The 17,931-nt window shown below is 29.7% G+C and overlaps 2 protein-coding genes and 2 long non-coding RNA genes across 5 annotated transcripts; 3 read left to right on the top strand and 1 right to left on the bottom strand.

Moving 5' to 3' along the window:
* The first annotated feature begins 532 nt into the window (after positions 1–532).
* Positions 533–6,830, top strand: LOC145086084 (transcription factor E2FC-like). Of its 2 annotated transcripts, none has more exons than XM_079023810.1 (12): positions 533–919; positions 1,811–1,961; positions 2,056–2,103; positions 2,612–2,697; positions 3,251–3,339; positions 3,418–3,475; positions 4,308–4,411; positions 5,073–5,121; positions 5,231–5,296; positions 5,574–5,650; positions 5,802–5,949; positions 6,505–6,830. In XM_079023810.1, the coding sequence occupies exons 1-12, from the start codon at positions 788–790 to the stop codon at positions 6,577–6,579; spliced, it is 1,083 nt and encodes a 360-aa protein (XP_078879936.1). In that variant the 5' UTR covers positions 533–787; the 3' UTR covers positions 6,580–6,830. The 2 variants fall into 2 exon arrangements, with proteins under 2 accessions (XP_078879936.1, XP_078879937.1); XM_079023811.1 differs by having other exon boundaries at positions 534–919; positions 3,421–3,475.
* Positions 6,831–10,448: 3,618 nt separating this feature from the next.
* On the top strand, positions 10,449–12,108 carry LOC145086083 (uncharacterized). Its single transcript, XR_013700284.1, has 2 exons — positions 10,449–11,470; positions 11,717–12,108. It is a non-coding gene; the product is annotated as an uncharacterized LOC145086083 (long non-coding RNA).
* An 871-nt stretch (positions 12,109–12,979) lies between these two features.
* LOC145086082 (uncharacterized) lies at positions 12,980–14,523 on the bottom strand. Its single transcript, XR_013700283.1, has 3 exons — positions 13,990–14,523; positions 13,371–13,892; positions 12,980–13,299 (listed from the first exon to the last, which is right to left on the bottom strand). It is a non-coding gene; the product is annotated as an uncharacterized LOC145086082 (long non-coding RNA).
* A 183-nt stretch (positions 14,524–14,706) lies between these two features.
* LOC145086081 (putative diphthine methyl ester synthase) lies at positions 14,707–17,098 on the top strand. Its single transcript, XM_079023809.1, has 6 exons — positions 14,707–15,011; positions 15,558–15,682; positions 15,782–16,011; positions 16,104–16,143; positions 16,611–16,702; positions 16,801–17,098. Exons 1-6 carry the CDS (start codon positions 14,862–14,864, stop codon positions 16,980–16,982), a joined length of 819 nt encoding a protein of 272 aa, XP_078879935.1. The 5' UTR covers positions 14,707–14,861; the 3' UTR covers positions 16,983–17,098.
* The last annotated feature ends 833 nt before the right edge of the window (positions 17,099–17,931 follow it).

The raw sequence follows: 17,931 nt of genomic DNA, 5'->3' as shown, positions 1-17,931 counted from the left end.
TAGTAAAAGGAAAATTATTTAAGGGTATATATGGTAATATTATGGCTCTAATCCTCTTCCAAGTGGGGTGCTTGGACCTCACCTCTAACAAGCGGGCTCTGCTACTGGTTCTATGACGATATACCACCACTTACCACTTATTATGATCTTTTTAGTGAATAACTCTTTTATAGATAAATAATAACTATTTGTTTATATCACAAAGTTGATCTTAACAATTTATTTAACACATTTTCATCGACTTTTTACTAATTTATGCAACAAAATAAATAATGTATAAATTTATGCAAACATAAATCAATAAATATAATAAATTAAAATATAACTATAAAGATTAATAGAAATCAAAGCTATTTTATAACTTAACACTATATCATTTGAAAATTATACAAATTATCGAAAAAAGATAACAAAAAAATTACAAAACTATATATAATTTAATAAAAACATGTAAACTTATTCTTATCCTTATCCAATTTTTTTAAAAAAAAAAATCAAAACATGAATCATGATTATACAGCATCTAATTGGGCCAGGCCTAACTTTGGAAAAACATCAGAAGCAGAAGAGAAGAAGTGGAGCGTAGCGTTGGTGGGTTTTCTTCTTCTACGCATTCGAACTCCAAAGTCCCGCCTGCCTTAAACCTTCCCGCTGTTTCACCAACACATCACCACCACGTCCACCCTATTTGTTTCTACTCCTGTCCTTTTTCTATATTATATTTCAACGCCAACAGACAACAAGAATCAAACACCAGTCAGCTCCGGCGGTGGTGGTGGTGGTGGCGATGTCAATGTCGGTTGCTGCCGGTGCTGATGACGTCAACTTGTCAGTTCAAAACCCTCTATCCAGAATACAACAAATTTCTTTTTGCAATCCTCCTATTGCTACTCAAAATTTGCCCATGTTCTTGATTTCAGTAAGTTGATTCATTGTCCCTCACTTTCTCCCCTTTATTCGCTTACTAATTTGAAGTTTTTTAGTTGCTTTGTCTGATTTGATGGATTAAAAATTGCTGTTTATTTCGTAGAATCTAAGTTTTACACATCGAGCGTTTTTCGGATTGCTTATTTGACCAATGAGTTAACTTGTTTACAGTTTTTTTCGCTTTGATATTGGGTTTCATGTTTTTAACATAATGTTCGGATTAAAAGTACTTTTAGTTGCGTTCAATGTAGAAAGATGCCGCTTTGATATATGTTTGACTTTTAAGGTCAAAGCGTGAGTCCTCATATGAACATTCATTCCTCTTGAAGTGTCTATCTCTCATTGAAGAACCTAATAAAGCTACAAAACTATTAATCTAAGAAGTAAACTTATTAGAATTAGGGTTTTATTTTGTTGTTGGGTTTATCCCCATTGGTCATTTAGGATGCGTTTGTTACACATGACAAATAAGATAGTCTTGTAATTAGTTTTCTTGTGTTTTGGTTGGGACAAAATTGTAATTTTGCCTCACCCAAAACTGTGGGATATGAACTCGCTCTAGTTCTCTTGTTTGTACAAAAGACATCAATGCCCTTTTCATCCTCATCATCAGAAATAGCAAATTCTGTATTCAAACAAAGATCAAAATTAAGGATACAAACATCAAGATAATATGTAACAAATCTATATAAGCAAACTATTAGATGTCATGTTATACCAAATTAGGGCTCGTGTTGTTATTTTTAGTAAATTATTTACACAATCATAATATTTAATATCATTAATGTCATCATCATCATCATCATCATCATGAAATATCAACTACATCAAGAAGTCAAATCCATGTTGTAATTTCAATTTTTTTTTCTATTTTATAAAACAGCCAAAACAAACCATCAAAAGTGAAGCAATTAATACAAATACAATTCCTGAAGAAGTAGATTGTCCTTCATTTGGATCATTGCCTTGTGGTGTTGTCAAGAGAAACAAGAAATTAAAAGCTTTTAAGCCTGGAAATCAAGAACCAAATGCTGGTAATACAAATACATCTTTTTTTCTTTTTTTTCATTTGTAAATGTTTTTTGTAATTTTATTGTGAAAATCGATTAAACTCTCTTTTTATTACAGATTCTGGAGAAAATCTAGTTGCTGCTTGTCGTTATGATAGTTCTCTTGGTAAGCTTACTCGAATCAGTATTTTATTTGGAATTGGAATTGGAATTGGAATTCAAGATTCCATTCCTTGATGTGTTTTGTTGTTAATTGGACAAAATTTAATTCCACCCGAATCCTTCTAATTCCATCATTCATGGAATTCACAATATAAAATTTGGAAGGACTTCAATTCCATTCCTTCTCGTATTTGTCAAAAGACCAAAATACCCCTACATATATGGATAAAAATATAATCTTTCAGAATTGGAATTCAAAATTCCGTTATATGACATGTTTGGTTTCCAAATGGACAAAATTCAGTTACATCAGAATCACCATCCCTTACAGAGTTTTCATTCCTTCCCTTTTTGTTAAAAGACCAAAATACCCCTGTATATAAAGATTCTAGAAATTAACTATACACGAAATTGAATTTCATTCATATTCTGCAAACCAAACATCCTTAAATATGCATGCTATGATTTCCAATTTTTTTTTTTAATGAAAAAGTTTATTAAATTGTTAACAGGACTCCTCACAAAGAAGTTTGTTAATTTGATACATGCTGACAAGGATGGAATTCTTGATCTAAACAAAGCTGCAGTTATATTAGAAGTATGATCTGATATACATTGTCCTTCATAAATGTTTTCATCATTTTATTGATTTTCTGTTGTGATTAAACATTTAAGCCATTGTCCTTTTATTGATTTATTTAGCCACTGAACTATTATTATCATAATTATCATAGATAAGTAATAGTTTAGTGGCTCAATCAATAAAAAAGTGAAAGTACTTTGTGATTTTTTATTTATTTATTACCATTTCTCAAACCAGGAAAAATGTCTTTTTAAACAATCAGATAAAGTATAACGATTTAATCACACTACATATTTCAGTTAAATTGCTAAATCGATAAAATGACAAATGTACAAGTGTTTTTTGATATTTGCAAAAAAAAAACATTTCAAAAAATTGCATCATTTGGTCCTAAAATGAAACTTTATAGCATATTTAATATAAAAACCACTTTGTTGCATAAAAATTGATAAAAGGTGAAACATTATTGCATAAATGTTCACTTAATCATTGGTATATATATATATATATATATATATATATATATATATATATATATATATATATATATATATTACTTATTTGGTAGGTCCAAAAGAGGAGAATTTATGATATTACAAATGTTCTTGAAGGGATAGGATTAGTAGAAAAGGCTTCAAAGAATCACATACGTTGGAAGTAAGTTCATTCTTTTTATATATTATAAATTTTGTGCATATATTTTCATTTTCTAACACATGTACTTATTATTATTAGCAGGAAAAGTAAGACGTTGTCACCACAAAATTTGGATAAACATGTTAAAAGATTAAAGGTATGTATAAAATAATTCATCTTTTTGTAACAGGTGTGTGTATTTATTATTTTTATAAGGTTTGTGCACTATGAAAGAAAAAAAAAATGAAAGGCTTTATGCAAAATTTAAAGATTTGTTTGATTGGATAGAATGGAATAACTCTACTCTATATATTGTTTAATTATAATTTATGATTTTTTTTATTTATGAAAATAAATAAGGAAACATAATAATAGTTCATTAAAACCCATAATAATAGTTTAACATTGGAAAATAAAATTGTAATTTAATTACAAAAGGTGGAAAAAAGAATCATATTTTACAAACTTGGAAATCTGCCAATATACTAAAGGTAACTGGGTGGAAAATGTTGTTGTCCAAATTTGAGGGGGGTGAAAGTGATATTTTACAAAGTAGAGGGGTAGAAAGTGCCATTGTACAAAGTAGGAGTGTAAAGTGCCAACATTTTGAAAGTCTAGGGACAAAACCTGCCAACATAGGAAAGTCTTGTGGCCAAAATTGGAAATAGAAAAGTCTTGTGGTCAAAATCTGAAATAAGAAACTCTTGTGGCAAAAGTGTGAAATACAAAAACTATACTATTCCTAAGCCAATCGGTTTTAATATGTATAATAATTGTGAAAATTTTATAAAAAGAATTTGTGTTGTTAAAAATTACATTAATAAAATGGGTTATATTGTAAATTGTAATCATTCATTCATTCCAATGTGTTTAAGGGATCAAAAGTAACAAATTCCTTTTAGAATTGTCCATTTCATTCCATCAGACAAAAGAAAAAGTTAATTTTGTGATTCCAATGGAATGAGTGATTCCATTCCTTTCTATGACAGGCTGAGCTTCAACATCTAAATGCTGAAGAATCAAGACTTGATGAGTGTATAAGGGAAACACAACAACGCCTCAACTCTATGGAATTTGATCATAATACTCGAAAGTATGTTATTTTTTCACATATAATAACTCTTATCATACTATATATATATATATATATATATATATATATATATATATATATATAATTTGACTGATTTAACTATTTAATATCCTTGAAAGAATGAAAAAAATACAAAAGCACAATGTAATTTCACCATTTTATTGATTTAGCCACTTATACTTTATTGGGTTAATCTCATAAAAGATTTTATATTTTGTGTTTTTTTCCAGATTAAACCTCAGCTTTATTTTTTTTGCCTGAAAGAGACCTTGTATTTTTTCATTTTTTCCGAAAAAGCCCTCAACTTTGTATTTTTTTTCCAAAAAACCCCTCAACCTTCTAAATGCTTCCAAATAAACCCTCAACTTTTTAAGTTTTTCTCGAAAAAAACCCTCACATTTTACATTACTTTTGGAAAAAAATGACTAAAAGGGCCAAATTGGAAAAATGAAAAAAATTCAAGGTCTTTTTCAGGCAAAAGATAATAGTTTAGTCACTATAGAAAATAGTTAAGTGGCTAAATAGATCTAATTGTGAAAGTACAAGTGCTTTTCTGTTTTTTCTTTTGTATTTACATTTTCATAATTTGTCCAATAAAATATTTAAAAAAAAGTTAATAACTCTGATATGATATCACTGACATTTTTCTTGATTCTTTTAGGCATCTTTACTTAAGAGGAGAAGATTTTAGGAATCTTCCATGTTTTGAGGTTTGACTGGTTTCAAAGATTTCATATTTTTTTTATTCCCATCATTTTTTTATATTAAGTCCTGTTCTTTGATTATTTATTTATTTATATTTATATTTATTTTTGACAGAATGAGACTTTAATAGCAGTAAGAGCACCACATGGTAGTTCTATTGAAGTTCCTGATCCTGATCAGGTGAGTATTGCAAATGAAACATGAATTTTTTTTAATTTTTTTTTTAATATTTTTTTATTGTTAAATGCAAGAAATAGCAATGTACTTTAATTAATTAATTAATTTATTATCCTATCATACTTTCTTTTACAAAATTTTACTTTAAATCAGTAGATTTTTCAAGGTACAATGTCCTAATAAGAAAAATTAGAAATTACTACAATGCTATTACTTTCATTTATCTTTTTATTTTATCATAATGACTTTATTAAGATATAAAAAAATGCTGAATGTGCAGGATTATGGTTTCTCTCAAAAGCAATTTAAACTTATTATCAGAAGTCATACAGCTCCCATTGATCTGTATCTCATAAGGTACTTTCATTTGTTTCTCATAAATGATACTATTTAAAACACATTAATTCATTATGTCCAGATTAAGTAAAAAAGAAATTTTAATATATAAAGATGAGTTTTATTTCCTATTATTTCTCGTGTTCATTGCAACATATATGTTTTGTTTTAGTGAATCATTTAAAGAATCTACTCAAGAAGGTGGGAGCCACATCAACAAAAATAGTAGAGATTTACAAACGCATTTAGATTCAGTCAAAGTCAACTCGGTTGACTCCCCTTCATATGGAATTCAAAAGATAATCCCACCTCAAAATGATGTAAGTTTCTTATGATATGACATGACATGATAGAACAGAAAAGAATAAGTTAAACTGGGAATGAGATTGATGTCAGTGGGACAAAAGTTGTAAGTTTTTGTCTCACTTGAAAAAGGTGGGACAAGGACTTGCTATCATATCAATCTCTTGTCTGTATAAAAGACGTAAATGCCCTTCTCATCCTCATCAAAAATAGCCCTAGAAAGTTTGTCTAAGAGAAAACAAGTTGTACAAAATAGCCTTAGAAAAAGTTGGGACAAAAATTGTAATTTTTTGTCCTACCTAGAAAGGTTGACAATGCAAATGACGAAAATGCCCTCCTCCTAATAAAAAAGAATAGCCCTACAAAGTTTGTCTAGGACAAAACAGGTTGTACTGTCTTTGATGTCAAATAGACAAAAATATGAATTTTTGTCCCTTAAAAAAAAGGTGGGATAAGGACATGTTCTCGATCGTTTGTATGTGCAAAAGACATAAATGCCCTTGGAATCCTCTTATAAAAAAAAGTTTTTTAAATATTTGTGATTCTGATACTATGTGGGTTGTTGGTTGCAGATTGAGGATGATTATTGGTTTGGGCCAAACCCGGAGGTGAGTGCTACCGATTTATGGGGTCCAAATCTACCATAACATATTAAAATCTTCATTATTATTTAACATTTTAGAACTAGTTTTATAGCAAGGTTTAATTGATTAAAAGAGAAAGGAAATATGGCAAGTAGATGATGATATTACATTAGTTGTTTTGGTAATAAGAGTTGTTTTTAAACATACTTAGAGCGTTAAAAAAGGCTTTGGGTGTTTGGCAACCAAATGGTGTAACCTTGTATTATTGTTATGATGATATATGGTTAGATTAATAGTGAAAATTATTATTTAAAGTTTTCTAGAGTTGATGAATATTAATGTTTTCAAGTGACATTTTTTTTTAATTATGACACATCAGCGTTTGCAATGAGAATTTTCTTATTATTTATGCGACAGGAAATGTGAAACGAAAAAAAAAAAATCCCCCCTCTTTATTTTATCTATTGATTTGTTTAATAATATAGAAGTTTGTTAAAATATTAATAAATATAACCTAAATAAATTATAATATATAACCTACTTATATAGTAATAAACTTATTTAATTAATAAATGATATAATTAAAATGTAATAATAAGCAAGAAGATAAATTTATAGTTTATGTTGACGTGCATATGGCATTTTGCAAGGTTTCTATGTTTTGAAAGGTTGGTACTGATGGAGAAGCTATAATACTAAACTTTGTTTTATAAATACATATATTGTTACATATTTAACATAAAGTATAAAAGTTAATTTACACAAAATATATTGTTGTAAAAATGTAATCAAGAAGTTTCCAATAACTACTATATTGCATAGGATATTAGAAAAGATTAATAACTACAAGATGGCCCTTATTCTGCAACACTTTTTTTTATAATTTGAAACTATTTTTTTTAGAATGGCTAACAAGCACTAATCCTACTCTTATATCTATTCATGTGCTCACAACTAGATTTGAACCTTTAATCTATTGGAGAGGGGGCTTTTTGTACCACACCTACAAACATTTTAGTAAAATTTGCAAAAAAAAAAAAAAAAGATTTGTGAAATTGTTTGGTAAAAGAACATTTTCTTTGTGATATAAAAAGCAAATTCTTAGCTAAAGTCATTTATTAAGGAATTTTTCAAAATTTTAAATTTAAAAACTTAATATTAAATAAATATTCCTTTTGATATGATATCTGTTTAGCATGTGGTTTGAATGGAAAAAATCATGCTAAAAACTCACTATGTGTGTTTTTAGAGTGAAGATAATATTATATGAGACAGATTTAGTTTTAAAGGGTCAAAATATCTTCCGAAGTAAATAATATGTTATGTTACTCTCTAGTATTATATATATATATATATATATATATATATATATATATATATATATATATATATATTTGAGAATAGCATAATAGGTCTAGTTTTTGTTAGTTTCTTACTAGTTAGTGTGTTTTTTATTTAAAAAATAATTTGTTCAGAGAAGGACATGATTAACGGAAACAGTTAAGAAAACTTGGCTTTTTCTAATTAAGTACTATGTTTTTTTTTTATTATTAGAAATTTGTCTTATTTATGTTTTTGTTACATTCCCCATATGTTATTATTTTCTTAAATATTTTGTAAACATTATTCATCTTCGCAACGCCTTATTTAAACAACTAGACGGAAAACAAAGTGTAAAATGGTTTAAATTTCGTATATTTTTCTAGGAAAACAAAAACTAAAATGGGTGAAATTGTTGTAAATTGTTACTTCTAGCATCCATGGTCTCTATTGTATAATACATATATGTAATGAAATGCTTATTTAATCCTAAGATCAAAATATAAATAAATATTTCTAAGATACAAGAACGTCTTTTGGATTGAAAAGGAAAGAAATTAGAAAACATCCACATATACATTTCAAGAGAGAGCATGACTTTAGGCTAAATAAAAAGTTTACTAAAAAATTTAACAGGTATCTACAAATCCAAAGTCCAAAATAGAAATTGAAATAAGAAGTTCAAAAGAAAGGACTCATCTCTACAATTGGTTGCTGCCTAGAGTACATCCACCAATAAAATTGATTTCGCATGTATGTACTATTCAACTATAAAGTTAACACGCTCTTTTTGTTACCGGACTACACACAACAATCTCTAGCTCTATAAAGTTTTATAAGAAAAAGAAGACACTCCAAAATAAACAGGGAAAAGAAGTTGATTAAAGCCTCTAATTTTCAAATCTTGCAAAACCCACCATTTATTTATCTTCATTTACCCAGAGTACATCCCCATTTTCGATTTTTCATTTCAATCTCTTTAAAAAACCCAACCAGTGTGTAGCTTCATTTACCCAAATTGCTTTTATTTTTTCTAGCAAACTCGGACTGCGATATTGCTTCCATAATACACATGTTGTTGTTGACAACAAGTACCCATGAAGCTTTTTCTTTTCAGATCATTATATTCATATCCACATATTTTTGAAGTGTTTGGATAGGCTTGACACATATAAATTATGCCATGGAGTGGGGAGAACTCTTCAATTTGTGTAGATCTGTTTACTTTTCATATAGTAGACAAAACGAGATCTCCTGTCGAAATGTCAATTATTGTTATCATTGGAATTGGAATAGGTGTTCTCGGAATTATAATTGTGTCACAAAGTCTTTTTAGGAGTGAAGTCTTGACTTGATTTCTTTTCGGGTAAAATCCTTATACTTTTTAGTTACTTGCTTTTGTTTTCCCCTGAACAAGTATATTAATGATTCATTACGTACATCACCATAAAACAACCCATTTTATCAATATTTGATGGAGCTTCTTTTGTATTTGCATATGGATACATGCATACCAATATATATATATATATATATATATATATATATATATATATATATATATATATATATATATATATATATATATATATATATATGGAAAAGTGAATATATCCTTAAGGGTATATAGCTTAGCTACCCAAAAATAAAAAAACTACGTCGTTTTGTTTATTCATTACCGATTCCTTTAAAAAAATGCAATTTTCTTAAAAAAATCTGCTTCCTGCTCGCTCCTGCTTTGATTGCTTCGTACTTCGACTGCTTCCTTAAATTTTGTTGATTTCCTATCTACTTATACGATTGCTTCTGGTTCATAATTGAAAGTTATTTACGATTGCTTCCACTCCCAATCCCACATTCCAAACTACCCAAAGCGAAATATCTTCTCTCTTCAAACCCAATTCCACCAATGTTTGTTTCCCCACACGTACTGTCAAGCAATTCCATTCATAAGACATATAACAAAAAAAACCTGGAGTCTTGCAGCCACTTTCTTTCCACAAAGCTTGTCCATCAATATTGGGAGTATGCTCACGTAGTATTCAAGCCTAAAGTTCAAAGTCAAAGCAAGGCAACACAGAACACCCACCACATGTTCGATTAAATGCCTTAGTGGAAGCATAGACTATTTTAACCCCCAATTGTTTAGAAGATGACCACATAATGTTAGTTTGTGATTTAATGCCACGTGACAGCTTGGAAAACCATCTTTTCAGGAGTGAGTTCTTGCAATTTTTCCTTACTTATTCAATAGGGCTGTGCATGGGTCGGTTTTGGACCCCAACCCAACCCAACCCGTAAATGATCGGTTTCTGGTTCTCAGAACCCAATAGGGTCAGTTTCTGGTCGGTTCGGTTTCTCGGTTTCTGATATCGGTTTGGGCGGTTTCTCGGTTTCTTGGGTTCAACCCATACACTTACGGTTTTTGGGTTTAAACCCATAGGTTTTGGGTTTGAACCCATTTTCCAGAAATGTAACAATTAGTTAAATAATTAAAAAAACACCTAAGCTTTTTTTATTTATTTTTATTTTTGTAATATATATATATATATATATATATATATATATATATATATATATATATATATATATATATATATGGGAAAAGTGAATATACCCTTAAGGGTATATAAGCTTAGGTACCCAAACTCACCATAATACGTTGTTTTGTATCATATAATACATTCTAATTGTCTAATGTTCTTATAATTTAACTTCTAACTTGATTTACTTCCAAGATTTTTATAAATTACACATTTATCTTTCTCGTACATAATTTTCATTTTCATCTACAATATATATAGCCTAATAAGTGTTCGGCAAAAAGATGTGATGTAAGAGAAAGATTATACGGAAATTTCGAATATCTTGAAAGTAAATCAACTTAAGATTGAAGTTTATGAACATTATAATGAATTTATCAAACAAAACGACGTATTATGGTGTGTTCGGGTACCTAAACTTATATACCCTTAAGGGTATAAAATAATCAGTAAAAAGCATCGGGTTTGCGGGTTTGCTGGGTCGGTTTCTCGGTTTTAAAGAGGGGTCGGTTTCTCGGGTTGTTGGGTCGGTTTCTGGGGGCAAAACCGAAACCGAACCCGAAAAGTCGGTTTTTACAAATTTAAAACCCACACCGTCGGTTTTGATTCGGTTTCGGTTTTTTCGGTTTCGGTTCCGTCGGTTTTTGTCGGTTTCTCGGTTTCTTGGTTCGGGTTTGCTCACCCCTATTATTCAATGTTAGATATAAAATTGATCTAAATTTGTATTTATTAATTATTACAAGAAGTTCTTATTTTCAGCCTCTTTCATGGAACCTTTGAGTAAAAATTGATCCTGATGCTGCAAAGAGACTTGCATACTTACATAGTCCCGAAGCAAAAGTGATATATCATGATTTCAAGTCCTAAAATATATTGATGGACTCGATATGTCTCAAATTAATGGTTATTTACTCTGTTTAGTTTCCTTTTATGTGTTTTTACGAATTTAACCTATAAATCCTTCTAGAATTACAATGCAAAACTATCTGATTTTCGGTTAGCAAAAGATGGACTGAATGATGGTAAAAGCCATGTGTCTAAAAGGGTTATGGGTACCCAAGGGTATGTAGCTCCTGAATACATGGCCAGAGGTAATTTTATTGAATGAGTTTTTTTTTTTCTTTTTCTTTTCGTCATTAAGTAATGTATGAGCTAAGTGACTAAATTGGTAATTTACCTTTTTACCCTTCTTCTTTCATTTTTCCTTTCAACTCTTCACATTTGATGAATATTTTTAAAACTGATTAATATATTGATATTTGTCTTTTGGAATGTAAGGGTTAAATGTTTATTTAGTGTTTTGTATTGACTTAATCTTGTGTGATATTGCTATGAAGGTCATTTGACAGTAAGAAGCGATACATACAGTTTTGGTGTGGTACTCCTTAAGCTTTTGATAGGTAGACGATACACTGACAAAAATTGTCCATCCGGAGTTGCAGAGTGTTATGAGTTGGTTAAAGCATTGGAGCAGATTCAGGAGTTGCAAAAAGCATTTGAAAATGTTGGAATTGAATTAATGATAAAAGAGAATCGAAATGGGAATGAGAATAAAGTTGTTTCTTATCCGAGGCGTGTGGGTTCCACTAGTGTTTATAAGAGATGGTATGTTTATTCAGTTTGGGGCTGACTTCTATTAGAGTTGAGAAAGAAAAAAATGGTGCAGATATTTTGGTGTATAGTTTTTGACTTTTGATGAATATATAAATTTGATTTTGGGTGATTTGTATATTATTAATATGTTGTTGGGAGTGTGATTCTCTTTAAAAAGAAATTTGATTTTGATTAAACAGTCCAGATCATGGTTACGAGTTTTATTTATATACCTTGTAACGAAATGAAAATGCATTTATATTCATTTTATAGTGAAATCATCTAAATTGGAAGTATAATGGTATTTTGTAAAAAAAACGAAATTACGAGGGTGTTTTGTGAAAAAACGGGAAGTATAATGGTATTTTATGAAAAAAAAAACAAAATTATGAGGGTATTTTGTGAAAAAAACGGAAGTATAATGCAACTTTTTCTACAAATTGGGTTAAAAATGGAACTTTTCTGTTATTATAGGTTAAAAGTTAAAGTTCGCTGTCATTTTGGGTTAAAAATGCAGTTTTTCTATAATTATTCTCTAAAAATGAAAGTTGGTTTGTAATTTAGGGTTGAAAATGCAACTTTTTCTGCAAATTGGGTTAAAAGTGCAACTTTTCTATTATTATAGGTTAAAAATTAAAGTTGGCTGTCATTTTGGGTTAAAAATGCAATTCTTTTATAATTATTCGTTAAAAATGAAAGTTGGTTTGTAATTTAGGGTTGAAAATGCAACTTTATATGCAATTTGGATTATAAATGTAACTTTTCTGCAATTTTTGGGGTTAAAAATGAAAGTAGGCTGTCATATTTGGTTAAAAATGCAACTTTTCTGCAATTTTTGGTTTAAAAATTTAAGTTGTCCATGTCCATGATTTTGTTAAGTTTTGTGTTAATCTAAACACAAGTTTGATGGTTTTTCACTTTGTTGGACGGATTTGCCCCTGTCCCAAAAAATGGTATGTAATCCTCAAGAGCTTAAGGATACAGAGGTTCAAGTCAGATAAACAATATGACCAAATGCGAAGAATATCAATTACCAATTTTGATTAAAAATGATAAGTACATTGCTATATCGGATAAAAATGAAAAGCTGGTTGCTATTTCAGCTTACTCCAAAAAAAAAAAAAAATACTTTTGTTCTATACATTTTCTCTTAACATATACAAGGTCCATTCACTATACAACAACCCAAGATTTTTCTATAGTTCCTACAATTCTTCCGGTGCTTCAAGCATTCCCATCAATTCTCCAACAAAGAATCTCAATAACAATCTATAGCGATAAAGCACACGGATTCTGCTATTGAGCATCTTTATAGCACTATGTATCCCTGTCAAGTGAATAGCCACTACATAAAATGAATATCAATAATAAAATGTTAATTTAAGATATTAATATTACCTAATTTAAAGTATAATTTGACATCAGCAACAAGTGTGATTATATATTATCTTATACCCTTTTCTCATTTTTCTCTTGTAGGCCCCATTGATTTCATATATCTTGGTCCATCAAATGAAAATAATATTAACGGACCATGCAAAACTAATCAAGAATAGGGTATTTCTGGGCATTCTTGACAATCTTGGATATAGCAGTTTGGCCAAGATCAAGGCCACAAACATCAACAATCAGAACCCTTGTAGACACATGGCTTTTACTATCATTCGGTCCATCTATTGCTAATCCAAAATCAGAAGTTTTGCATTGTAATTCTGGAAGGAAGTAAAGGTTAAATTCCTAAAAACACATAAAAGAAAATTAAACAGATTAAATAACCATTAATTTGAGACATATAGAGTCAATCAATATATTTGAGGACTTGAAATCACGATATATCACTTTTTCTTCGGGACTATGTAAGTATGCAAGTCCCTTTGCAGCATCAAGATCAATTTTTACTCAAAGGTTCCATGAAAGAGGCTGAAAATAAGAACTTCTTGTATTAATTAATAAATACAAATTTAGATCAATTTTATATCTAACATTGAATAAGTAAGAAAAAATTGCAAGAACTCACTCCTGAAAAGATGGTTTTCCAAGCTGTCACGTGGCATTAAATCACAAACTAACATTATGTGGTCATCTTCTAAACAATTGGGGGTTAAAATAGTCTATGCTTTCACTAAGGCATTTAATCGAACATGTGGTGGGTGTTCTGTGCTGTCTTGCTTTGACTTTGATCTTTAGGCTTGAATACTGCGTGAGCATACATACTCCCAATCTTGATGGACAAGCTTTGTGGAAAGAAAGTGGCTGCAAGACTCCAGGTTTTGGTTGTTATATGTCTTATGAATGGAATTGCTTTAGGATACGTGAGGGGAAACAAACGTTGGTGGAATTGGGTTTGAAGAGAGAAGATATTTCGCTTTGGGTAGTTTGGAATGTGGGATTGGGAGTGGAAGCAATTGTAAATAACTTTCAATTATGAACCAGCAGCAATCGTATAAGGGTTAGTACATAGGAAATCAACAAAATTTAAGGAAGCATCGAAGTACATCCAGTCGAAGGAGCAACAAATCTTTTTAAGAAAATTGCATTTTTTTAAGAAATCAGTAATGAATAAACAAAACGACGTAGTTTTTAGGGTACCTAAGCTATATTCACTTTTTCCATATATATATATATATATATATATATATATATATATATATATATATATATATATATATATATATATATATATATATATATATATATATATATATATATATATGATGAAAACGAAAAAATGTGTCTCGTCGACAGCAGGGTTCGAACCTGCGCGGGCGAAGCCCAACAGATACATATCTACTTCTGCACTTCGAGGGTTAGGGTTTAACATTGGATCACAAGCTGCTCCTGCAATCACATCACAAGTTTACAACAGTTCAGCAGAGGGAGGGATTGAAGATGTTGTATATAATCGGATTGGGACTCGGCGATGAAAAAGACATCACATTAAGAGGATTAGAAGCTGTCAAGAAATGCCAAAAGCTCTATATTGAATCCTACACATCTCTCCTTTCCTTTGGTATCTCCAAAGATGGCATCTCCACTCTGGTAATTTTACTTCTCTACTCGCATCTTTCCTTTGTTTGTAACTTAGATACTTCTATTGCACTACTTGCTACGGAATAATCGGTTCTTATTAGTATTTGAAGTTAATTAAGTAAACGTTTTACCTTCGAAAGTTGTAAGAAAACTCCTTTGGGACGAATTGAGTAAATCAGATTTAGGGTTTCCTGGATTTGAGTTTTGAAAGCCGTCATTGCGATTTTAAGAATCCGAATGATAATGTTTTGATTGAAGTTATGATACGTAAGTATCTTTAGAGAGATTCGGATTTGGTGTGGGAGATTCTTCGCAGTTTCAGAAAGAAAACGAGTACAAGAACATGTTCTTACACATTTTACCCAAATAGAGCTTAAAGATCATGGTTTAGGTTGATTGTTACTAAAGCATCGATTCTTCAAGCTCTTGATGACTTGGATTTGTGACACTTGAATCACTAAGCTTTTCTTTCATTCATTGTATAAAATGTTTACAACTCATATATCCTTTGTAATTTTCTTGCTTTTGAGTTTGATCTTTTTCGTTTTTTTACAGGAAAAGTTGTATGGAAAGCCACTTAAAGTTGCAGATAGGGAAATGGTAGAGGAAAAGGCTGATGATATGTTGTTAGAGGCTCGTGAATTTGATGTTGCTTTCCTTGTTGTTGGAGACCCTTTTGGGTAATGATACTTTTCCTCATTTATATTTGAATCATAAATAATTTTTTCAAAAAAAAATACACTTTCAATTGTTGACTATGTACATTTTATAAAAAATAGGGCAACAACACATAGTGATCTGGTTGTAAGGGCAAAAAAACTGGAGGTGGAAGTGAAGGTGATATATAATGCATCTGTAATGAATGCAGTTGGAGTATGTGGCTTACAACTTTATCGTTATGGAGAAACTGTTTCTTTACCTTTCTTTACAGAAACATGGAGACCTGATAGTTTTTATGAGAAAATTCAAAGAAATCGAGGACTAGGGTTACATACTCTGTGTTTATTAGGTAACAATATTGTGAGAAATTGTTGCATAAATGAGTATTTAACTATTTATCCTTTAGTTACTAATAAAGTAATAATTCTATTGGCATTGCAGATATACGAGTTAAAGAACCTTCATTGGAATCATTATGCAGGTTAGAATGTGTAGTTTTCATTTTATTAATATTTTTGAGTAAATTACATGAATGGTCCCTATGGTTTGGGGTAATTTGCACGCTTGGTCCCTAACTTATTTTTTTAACTCGGAATATCTCTATTGTTTGTTTTTGTTTCGTGTTTGGTCCCTGTCTTATCTAAAAAGACTATTTTGCCATTGATTTTTTAATTTATTTAAATAAGGTGGGTAAGGTATGGTAAGGTAAGGTGAGGTGGAAGTGTGGTTATGTGTTTATTTAAATAAATTAAAAAATCAAGGACAAAATAGTCTTTTTAGGTAAGACAGGGACCAAACACACAACAAAAACGAACAGTAGGCACCTTCTGAGTTAAAAAATAAGTTAGAGACCAAACGTGCAAATTACCGCAAACCATAGGGACCATTTGTGTAATTCACTCAATATTTTTCAACGTTTTTAAATATATCTTTTTTATTATGTTTTAGAGGAAAAAAGCAATACGAGCCTCCTAGTTTCATGACAATTGGAGTTGCTATTGATCAACTCTTAGAGGTTGAACAACTACGTGGAGAATCAGGTAATTTCCTTGATTTGTTTATTTTTTATTATTATTTTTTTAATATAGAAAAAAGGAGTTAATTAATTTTTTTTTATTTTTTTTGTTGATTTGGGTAGCTTACAATGAAGACACATTGTGTGTGGGATTTGCAAGGCTAGGAAGTGAAAACCAAAAGGTGGTGGCTGGGTCAATGAAGCAATTAAGGACAGTTGACTTTGGTCAACCTCTTCATTGCCTCACAATAGTAGGTAAAACTCATCCTGTGGAAGAAGAAATGCTTGATTTCTATAGAAGTTGAAACCATGTATGTACAACTACAACAAACAACAAACTTCATTTTTGCAGAAAATGTACCAAATATTGTTACTTTTTTTATTTTGGTTTCTTGAAATGTTAGTTTAAACATGTTTGATATCTTGTGGGGAAATAGAATATTACTAAGTTTTTGAAGAAGATGTACCAAATGTTATTACCTTTTGTGGTTGATGAAATATCATTTTACACATCCTTGATCTTATGATTTAAAATAGAATAATAATATAAGTATTTGTAGAATATGTACCAAATATAATAAACATGTTTGATATCATGCAACATAATGTAAGTGCTTGATGTTACCGATAATAACAACTGAATGTTTATAAAAATAAAAATAAGGACTAAATTTGTATAACTGAAAATTATATTAATTTCTTAAGTCATTTGTTTTTGTATAGGGATATGTTTTGAAATTTGCACGTTTATAAAATTAAGAGCTTAAAACAAAATTAAGAGAAAGACATGTATAGGGATATGTTTTGAAATTTATATAAGAGTAAATTACACAAATGATCCCTATAGTTTGTGATAATTTGCATCTTTGGTCCATAACTTATTTTTATAATTCGAAAGGTCCCTGTAACAGTTTGTTTTTATTGTGCGCTTGGTCTTTCTTTTACTTAAAAAAACTATTTTGCCATTGATTTTTTAATTTATTTAAATAAGGGGGATAGATAAGGTAAGACAAGGTAAGGTGAGATAGAAGTGAGGTTGAGGGTGTTTATTTAAATAAATTAAAAATTAATGGCAAAATAGTCTTTTTAGGTAAGATAGTAACCAAACAGGCAACAAACGTGAATATATATATATATATATATATATATATATATATATATATATATATATATATATATATATATATACCTAGGGCACGTCTCTATCTATCAACCACTTCGAATCAAACCCTAAACCCTCCTACCGCCATTGTC

This window comes from Lactuca serriola, chromosome 2 (genome assembly GCF_051521515.1).
Source record: "Lactuca serriola cultivar US96UC23 chromosome 2, Lser_US96UC23_V15, whole genome shotgun sequence".
Classification (NCBI taxonomy): domain Eukaryota; kingdom Viridiplantae; phylum Streptophyta; class Magnoliopsida; order Asterales; family Asteraceae; genus Lactuca; species Lactuca serriola.
The sequence above is the reverse complement of the archived record's forward strand: the minus strand, read 5'-3'. Positions and strand labels throughout refer to the sequence as shown.

Coding starts and splice junctions, on each gene's coding strand:
- LOC145086084 (XM_079023810.1), top strand. CDS start 788: ATGTCAATGTCGGTTGCTGCCGGTGCTGATGACGTCAACTTGTCAGTT. Junction 2,698..3,250: donor AAGCTGCAGTTATATTAGAA/GTATGATCTGAT, acceptor CTTATTTGGTAG/GTCCAAAAGAGGAGAATTTA. Junction 5,122..5,230: donor GGAATCTTCCATGTTTTGAG/GTTTGACTGGTT, acceptor TATTTTTGACAG/AATGAGACTTTAATAGCAGT.
- LOC145086081 (XM_079023809.1), top strand. CDS start 14,862: ATGTTGTATATAATCGGATTGGGACTCGGCGATGAAAAAGACATCACA. Junction 16,144..16,610: donor TCATTGGAATCATTATGCAG/GTTAGAATGTGT, acceptor ATTATGTTTTAG/AGGAAAAAAGCAATACGAGC. Junction 16,703..16,800: donor ACAACTACGTGGAGAATCAG/GTAATTTCCTTG, acceptor TGATTTGGGTAG/CTTACAATGAAGACACATTG.